Consider the following 8,220-nt stretch of genomic DNA (forward strand, 5'->3'; position numbering starts at 1 on the left):
TTATTTAGGGGCCCTTGGAATCGTTTAAGATCCCCATTTTACGACGCTACTGGTCAGAAATTTTTGTGTGTACATTTCGTCTTTTATTCTTAAGGGATATGATTCGCCAAATTGCTGTGAATTAAAAAAAACACGTTGGGTGAAGGAAAAACACACTGTATTTATTATATAAATATTTAAATTATATTACAGCATAAAAATATTTGAACTTAAGCATAGCAAAGTATTACAAAAGCTTAAAAAAGTCATATCAATAAATATTGACAAAGATTATCTATAGATCCAGAAAAGCTGACATTTAAAAAAAACTATTTGGATTACATGCAATAATATAACGAGGTTTGGCAAACATCCAACACAGTGAAACGACCATCATGAAATTCTCTTAACTGTTCATTTGTTAACCTTCGCTAAAGTGACCGACATGCGTAGATTACAATTTTAGACTTTATTTTAAACCTCTGGTTTATTAATCACAGTTCGGTACCCAGTTCGAAGGTACAGCAGCATATTTCCGGTCATTTGCGCATTACGGCTAAACGCTGAATCTGAAACAGTGTCTCGCGAACGATTCCCTCCCCTGTTACGTCAAATGTCGCTTTCCTGGATCACCAGACATGGCGACATTAGTTAGATTTTACTCTTCGGTTTTTAAAATCACATTAATATCTGGACTGTCTTTTACTTCATCACAGTCATCATCAGCACATTTTTTTTGTGGTTTGTGAGCACTTGGAGGTATATAGGAGCATCGCCTGTCCCCAGCAGCACTGGGGTGTTGCGCTCCCCATGAGGTTAGGTTAAACTGGGTATGGTGTTTTGAAATAACACATACCAGCAGAGCTACTCATGTGTACCGTAAGATTGGATAAAAAATTATCTCAAAAACAGTCTAGGTGTCCCAGCACCCAGACATTACCAGGAGACACAGAACATTCAATTCAATAAAAGCAAGATCAAACTACAGAATTTATGACAAGGTAATGTCAAACACGTTACTACCTACAGCTTTCGATTCTATGTGACAAAATTCAAGGTGTGCTCAACGCCTGAACTAAAAATAGTCCAAATGAAATAAGCCAACTCCCATTCTCAATGTGTCATGAACATACAGTGTTAGCGGGTGACTAAAGGAGACGGAACGATTGCCAGACGGCGTCACTTGGGGCAGATAGCGACACTGGCATTACGCGAGAATTACTCTCATATCCCTGAATTCATAATGTAACGATGTGGTCCTGAGGTTCTATGGACCAAGGGTAACGTTCTGAAACAGAACATTCAGAAAGCTATCCATAATCTACATTATTGTCTTGGTGTCATTTTGTGGAATTGAGTGATTATGATGTGTGGGAATGAGAGAGGAGAATGATGACAAGGATTGAGTGAGAGCTCCCAGAAGGTCTCTATGAGGAGATATGCATCAGCAGAGAGTTTTTAGGGCTCCTGATGTACAGAGTAATGTCTCCATGTGGTAAGGGGGCGGTGCCTCTGAGGAATCTATCTCCAGAGGCAGCTCAGTTCGGAGACTGAACGGGCCGCTGCGCTTCTTGAGGATTTGACCGATACCCATAGAGGGGAATTTGCTCCGGTGTTGTGGGCTCTCTGGGTTGCCAGGCGGGCTGCTGGGGGAGTCCGTCGAGGTGCCGCAGTCTATCTTGGTGGGGGCCTTCTTGGGCTGTGGGGCGACGACCAGGACCGGAGGGTTGGGGATGGTGGCTTTCTTCAGGTAGGAGTTGTCGGCTGTGAAGGCGGAATTCTGCCGGGGTGGTGAGAACGCTCCGCCAGTGAGCTTCAGCACGGGCACTTGAGGCGCCGGCTCCGCACTTTGCCTCCCGGTGGTTGAGTCCCAGGATTGTGTGGCGATGTTGACGGTTGGCATGTCTAGGCCACCTCCGCTAGGCTCACTTCCCTTTGACTGTTGTGTCTCCAGCCGCCTGACTGGCTGGGGCGTGCGGGGAAACAGTGGGTGAATCGCCAGGTACTCCAAGGAAGATGACGCTACACTGCCTCCAGGACCCAGGTTTGAACTCTTTCCTCCCGTAATAGAACGAAGAAGACCTAAAGAAAACAATGAAAAACGTCATTATACTATTTTACAGTAATTACAAAATGGTCATCATTTGATAGCAAACAATCTCATGACAATATCCACTTGTCGGTACCATAAGAGTCATGTACATTTTTCCCTTGTCCTCACGACGTTCTATTTTAAGCAAAACTTGGACTATATTTTCTGGTCTGCTGAACTGTGGATTGTGTGTCAGCAGAGAGAAAATTAAAGTTTGTATCTGAGAGCTGTAATTTCATGTACAAAACTGAAGATATTTCAAACACCGTATCATATTACTTGAATGCTTTCAAATCTACTAGGAATAGTACAGCATGTTAAACTTGTGTTTCAAAAGGAAAAAAAACATCAAAGACCCTTGGCATGAGTGCTCCATTCTTATATTTTGAACTTAGTTAGTTCCTTCTAGAGCTCATTTGGAGGATTGTATAATCCTTATTCTCATAACTAACTTGCATTTTTTAATTATCACTCACTGGAAGCTTAGGTTGAGCTTAAGTTGGCTCCTTAACAGCTGTATGAATGCAACGCATTATCTCCTCACTTGTACGTTGTTTTGAAGGTTGCTTTGTCAATACGCAACCTACCACAGACCGATAAACCTCACCACAATGAAACCATCCAGTCATGTAAAGACATGCTTACCCATTTTTTGTTTCTTGTCTTTAGTTGGACCTTTGCTGATGGCCAGGTAGATTGGCGTCTGCTTCGGAGGGATGGTGATCTTCTCAATTCGTTTTCTCCATTGGGTCTGAAAGAGCTCTGGCTTCTTTTTATCTTCTACTATCTCCTTTTCCTATAATGACGGAGAGCAGATATGCAACTGCAATTATTTCTTGGCCCTGGTGTCGATACTCATGTTTGGCATGTGTCCGTTTGTCACCCCCGTAATCCCATGCAAACACACACTCACCCGGTACTCCTTGGAGAGTCTCTGCATCTTGCTGTTGAGGAGGAAGTAAACGGCCAATGTGTGGCAGGCCCTGTTGGTGAGCACGGCACTTAGAACCTCACTGTGTTTGTAGCCCATCTTCTCGGTCATGTGCATGAGCACCGTGTGGTTAATCTCCTCAATGTGGATCCTGATATGGAGGGAAGAGAGACAGACGCAGTGAAGGTTTTGGTTGTCCAGTTGATGTTCAGTTGATGTTCAATGGAAACAGCCAGGCTGACGGATCTTTTGCACACATGCTTTTCATGGGGATCTTCATGCAGTTGTGCTGCACCAGCACTCGGGGTCCCATAGCTATCTCACCTGTTCAGGTACGGTGTTCCAGACTGAGGACTCCCAAGGTGCAACCAAGAGTCAGACATCACTTGGTGAATGTTGGGCCTCTTCGATGGGTCAGGTTCCAGAAGACTCTTTAGGAGGTTGACGGCAGCTATAGATAGAACAGAGCACATGATTAATCCTGATACTCTCATACGACAGAACAAACCCTCAGAATTGTTTAACTTCTGCGATGTTCTCTTTGAGTCGTAGTTTTTGTTTGTGTGTTTGTCTGCTTAGTTTGGCTGGGGACAGTAAGCTTCTAACTAGCACCCTTCTACATAACCTGGTTATGTAACAGTAATCCCATTCAGATTTATCACTGAGTAATGCCAGTGGACTATTAGAGTACTGTAATCATGCACAACTAATCACTGCGAGTCTCAAAGGGACTTTCTCAGTTTGAATCAAAGGGAATTACAACGTTCTACATTTCCGCTTAAAAAAACTGCTTTTTGCCACATTAGTCCTAATAATTGACACACACATACACATTATACTTGCAAATGTTCGGTTGATTAGGCTTCAGTCCCTCAACAATTACCCAAAGTGAAGTGGTGGTGGGGGGGGTAGGGGGCATAGCTCAGAAGTTTAAAATAAGGTAATGATGGATCAGTTTGGGGGTTATGCTTTCAAAAGAGCTGGAAAAAAGCAAGTATCCCTACTGCTAAGCTAACATGTCTTGCGTGCCACAATTGACTGTGGTTAAACATTCTCTTTGGTGGTTTCCTGGAAGCCTGTCTAAATTCACACGTAATGAACACGCAGAGAGTAGCATGAAGCAGATGAAACAGAAATGGAAGGAACAGTCATTCCATTGACCGATGCGTCTGATTCTTATGACTCCCTGGTAGCACGTTAGCAGCAGCACACAACTGGTGTTCCAACCTCCAACCAAGCAACCCGAAACGTGGCAATCTCAGTGTTCCTGCATGGGGCCAAATTGCACTCTAGGATTTCCGAAGTCTGCTCATCTGCTTCTCAGCACAACAGCTGGGGCCAAAGTGAATCAACAGACAGCCTGTCCACTGAAAGACAAACAAAAGCTGCCCCCCCATTCCGACCCATCCTCCCCCTGTCACACGTGGAACCTGAGCCACATGACTTTACCTGATGCCAATCAGAAACGGACTTCTCTCAATGGAATCTCTGTTGGGAATTTGCACTTCCAGTTGCCGAGCAGCTTAACCCGAAACGGACCGGATGCAGCGCATGGACGCCTCACTACAGGTCTGCGCCACAGTTTAGTCGCGGTATGTCTTTTAAGGGAATTAACACCGTGTTTGAGCTGGAGCTTACCTGAGGATAGCTGAGGTGGAAGAGGATTCATCTCCTTGTCCACCATCTTCTGGTGCAGTGCCCGGAGATTGAAAGGCTCCACCGTAAAGGGCAGGGTGCCCGTAAGCATAGCATACATGTTTACCCCTCTGCACAAAAGCAAGACCAGCGTCAGGCTCACATCATCTCCTCTCTACATACTTAGAATATGATTTACTTTCTCCAAAGACCTTCAATCTCATTGTTGTAGAATAATCTCTACTGTTGTAGAATACTTCATATTTTTACTCAAAGCAGATGTTCATCAGTGTGCTATTACACAAGCAGGCTTGAATTCCGTATGGATTACGATTATGTGTGGCAACTTGTAAGCCACTTTGAGTAGAGTTAGTGGACCACTCACATGGACCAGACGTCTACTTTGGGCCCATACTTCTTCCGGGAAAGCAGTTCGGGGGCCGCATAGGCTGGGCTGCCACACTGCGTGCTGAAGGGGTCCGAATAGCCCAAGATGCCAGCGCAGTTGCTCAGTCCGAAATCTTTCATTAAGGAAAGGAGAGAGAGGTGGGAAGAGGGCAGTCAGAATGGCAGGATGGCCCATCAGCTAAAGCTAACCCACTTCTCACGGCCAATTACGGCTCCAGTGTTTAGTGCTGAACCAGTTTGCCACAGTTCACACTAGCTGTAAAATGCGACTGTTATCTGCAGTCTGTCTAACACAAATGTGAGAAGACGTTTGCTTTCAATGGGCTACTTACTGGGTGCGCATGCTGACCAAACATTCCTTCTCAATTAAATACTGCTAATTGGATCTTACTGTGGGTTTCTTCAGTTATTGAGTTGAAAACTTAGTCTTTAAACACGGCTAACTGAACTAAGCAATGAATTGTTTTTTTTTTTTTTTTTTAAAAAAAAAAGCCTTCCAAGGCCACTAATGAAAGTTAATCTGTTGAGTTACCTATGAGTTTTATGTTGCTGTTCTCATCCAAGAGGAGGTTTTCTATTTTCAGGTCTCTGCAAAAAACATTGAGATGGGCATTAAAGGGGTTATTATCATCCAGAGTCTCAGTATAAGGTAATAAATGCCTCCCTTTTTAGTGACGATTCACTTTTAGAAACCCAACCAAAAGCAACAGTAGGTATGACACCAAGGCATTCCTGTATCCCTTACCTGTGTTGCTCTCTCTCTCTCTCTCTCTCTCTCTCTCTCTCTCTCTCTCTCTCTCTCTCTCTCTCTCTCTCTCTCTCTCTCACACACACACACACACACACACACACACACACACACACACACACAAACACATATATTCCCAATTTTCTTCTCACTTTGCGGAAGTGCTGAGACGCATTTTTTTCTGCACTTTGAGCTGTCTGTGTTTTCTATCTGTAACCGACACTAACAAACCCATAACACTTAGGCGTTCCTTCACTACCAATTTCAAATTGAGAACATTCTTTACACATTGGCAATGCGGAACATCCAGTCTAGAATTGAATGTCTCTAATTGCTGACTTCTAAAATTAAACCTTCTCCTCCCAGAAGGAATGGAAGGATCCTGGATGACCCCAGCCAAAATACTGCCAGGACAATCGCCTGCTCCAATCGACAGGATCACAAACAGAGCAGAGCATGTTGGTGGCCCAAACGATGCTGTGGTTACAACAAAGGTAGCCTTCAGAATTAGGTAGTGTGGAATGAGAGAGGCGACTCGGCACACTGCACAAAGGAAACATTGTCCTCTGTCAGAAGTAACTCACAAGGACTGGATTGTTGCGGCATCGGAATACTGTCCAAAACCTGGTTCAGTGATTCATCCGTTAGTGAAAATCACCCCAACCAATTCGCGGCTCATCTGAGATTCTGAATAACTGCATAAAGTATCTCTTTTTACAGTTGGGCTTGGTGTGGTCATGGAGAGAAACAAGATTTTGACTCGTTTGTCGAAGCTAAATAGTGTAAGAGTTATGATGATAATTTTTGTACTTATCAAAAAGTAGTGTTTATTGCAAATTAGCATGTGCGATGTGACTGTGGATGTGTAAGCTTGCTAGTGTGCACAGTGTCAGTATGTTTTTGTTGCACGTGTTAAGGTCTTCACCTGTGAACCACGCCTGCTCGATGCAAATGCTCCACAGCCATGATCAGCTGCCGAACGTACTTCTGGGCCTCCTTCTCCTCCAGACGTTTCTTCTCGTAGATGCGATTCATGAGGTTTCCGCCTGGGCATAGCTCCATCACCAGGTAGTAACTGTTCTCAGTTTCCAATACGTCCAGAAGCTGTGTGATGTTAGGGTGACGGATCATCTGCTGAATCTGGCCCTCCCTGCGTAGGTTCTTTGTCACATACGAGTCCTTCTTTGCCTTCCGCTTGTCAATCACTTTCACGGCCACCTAAAAGGGAAATGAGGAAAGAGAAATAGACAGGATGTTGAGATGGCACATGCCCTCTGAAAATTTAATGGCCCAGTGTACAGGATTTTCTCCTTAAAACCACAAGACGAAAAACGCCAGGTTTGCAAAACAGACAGTACACATGGCAACATGGGCTGGATACGCCTCATCGATCAATAGTGTAAGCGTGGCCTCCATGTAAACACTCTGGGATTGGCCAGCGTGAAAACTGCCTGTGATTGGCCAAAACAACCGACCAATGGGAAAGAGAGACGCTGTGGCTTTGCCCAGCGTTAAGTGTCTAGAGCCATGGACTCATTATTGAATATTCGCATACAAAAGCGCCAAAACTCTTAGGAAGGGGAGACTGAGCTTAGACCAGAGAATTCACAGGGTGTCCTTGGGTGTGTGTGTGTGTGTGTGTCTGTGTGTGTGTGTGTGTGTGTGTGTGCATACACACATACACACGGCCATCGGGAAGAGGTGGGGGGTGGGGTTTATGTTGAAAAGCAAACTGACCTGACTACCAGTCAGCTTCATCACTTTTGAAGGGATCCCCAAATGGCTTGTTTGCTCAGCCCATTTGTCCACCCAACACACATGGATGCCCCAGACAAACAGGGTTGAACAAACACACAAAATAAACCCGAGGCATCACAACAGAACGCAGAAAAATCATCCCACCTACAGGTGTTCACCTAAAAGTCCCTTTTAACATGAGCCAGGCCCCTTCAGTTACACGCACACAGTGACATTTCACGGATAATCGAGCAGAGGAAATAATCCACCACTGTTGACTCTATCTGTCTTCTCATCTCTCAAGAGGGTCAGACACTTGCGATTCACTGCCCGTCTGATCCAAGCCTCTTACTCTCCATGGTCTTAATAGCGCTCTTACGTTGACTGTAGGACGATGGAATGAGACAAGTGGGCAGGGCAGCTTGGCAGACAGAAAATGATGGAAGGTTCTGCAAGACCCCACCTTGACACGGTGTTTAAGACATCGATGACACATTCCAGTACCAAGCTATGCTACCAGAATTGCGCCTACTACAGTCGACGGGACTGGGCGGGGGCTCGGTCTGGAGGGGAGGGGCACAGGCTACCGGGCGACACGCTGTTGTTCCCTTTCCTCAGACAAAGAGGCCGACAGAAACTGGGTTAGATGTATTCACATATCTCAAACGGCATGTGCTGAATTCCCACCCC

At 45.0% G+C, this 8,220-nt stretch overlaps 1 protein-coding gene across 2 annotated transcripts in view; it reads right to left on the minus strand.

Annotated features, from left to right (window-relative positions):
• Nucleotides 1–202: 202 nt before the first annotated feature.
• hunk (hormonally up-regulated Neu-associated kinase) overlaps nt 203–8,220 on the minus strand; it is a 10,092-nt gene continuing 2,074 nt past the window's right edge. For both annotated transcript variants that reach the window (XM_048984484.1, XM_048984483.1), the window contains 8 exons: nt 6,719–7,011; nt 5,578–5,633; nt 5,023–5,158; nt 4,641–4,768; nt 3,327–3,453; nt 2,985–3,153; nt 2,717–2,867; nt 203–2,061 (listed from right to left, as the gene is read on the minus strand). In XM_048984484.1, coding sequence (XP_048840441.1) covers nt 1,424–2,061; nt 2,717–2,867; nt 2,985–3,153; nt 3,327–3,453; nt 4,641–4,768; nt 5,023–5,158; nt 5,578–5,633; nt 6,719–7,011 — 1,698 coding nt within the window. In that variant the 3' untranslated portion in view covers nt 203–1,423. The remainder of the gene's footprint in view (nt 2,062–2,716; nt 2,868–2,984; nt 3,154–3,326; nt 3,454–4,640; nt 4,769–5,022; nt 5,159–5,577; nt 5,634–6,718; nt 7,012–8,220) is intronic.

This window comes from Brienomyrus brachyistius, chromosome 18 (genome assembly GCF_023856365.1).
Source record: "Brienomyrus brachyistius isolate T26 chromosome 18, BBRACH_0.4, whole genome shotgun sequence".
Lineage (NCBI taxonomy): Eukaryota > Metazoa > Chordata > Actinopteri > Osteoglossiformes > Mormyridae > Brienomyrus > Brienomyrus brachyistius.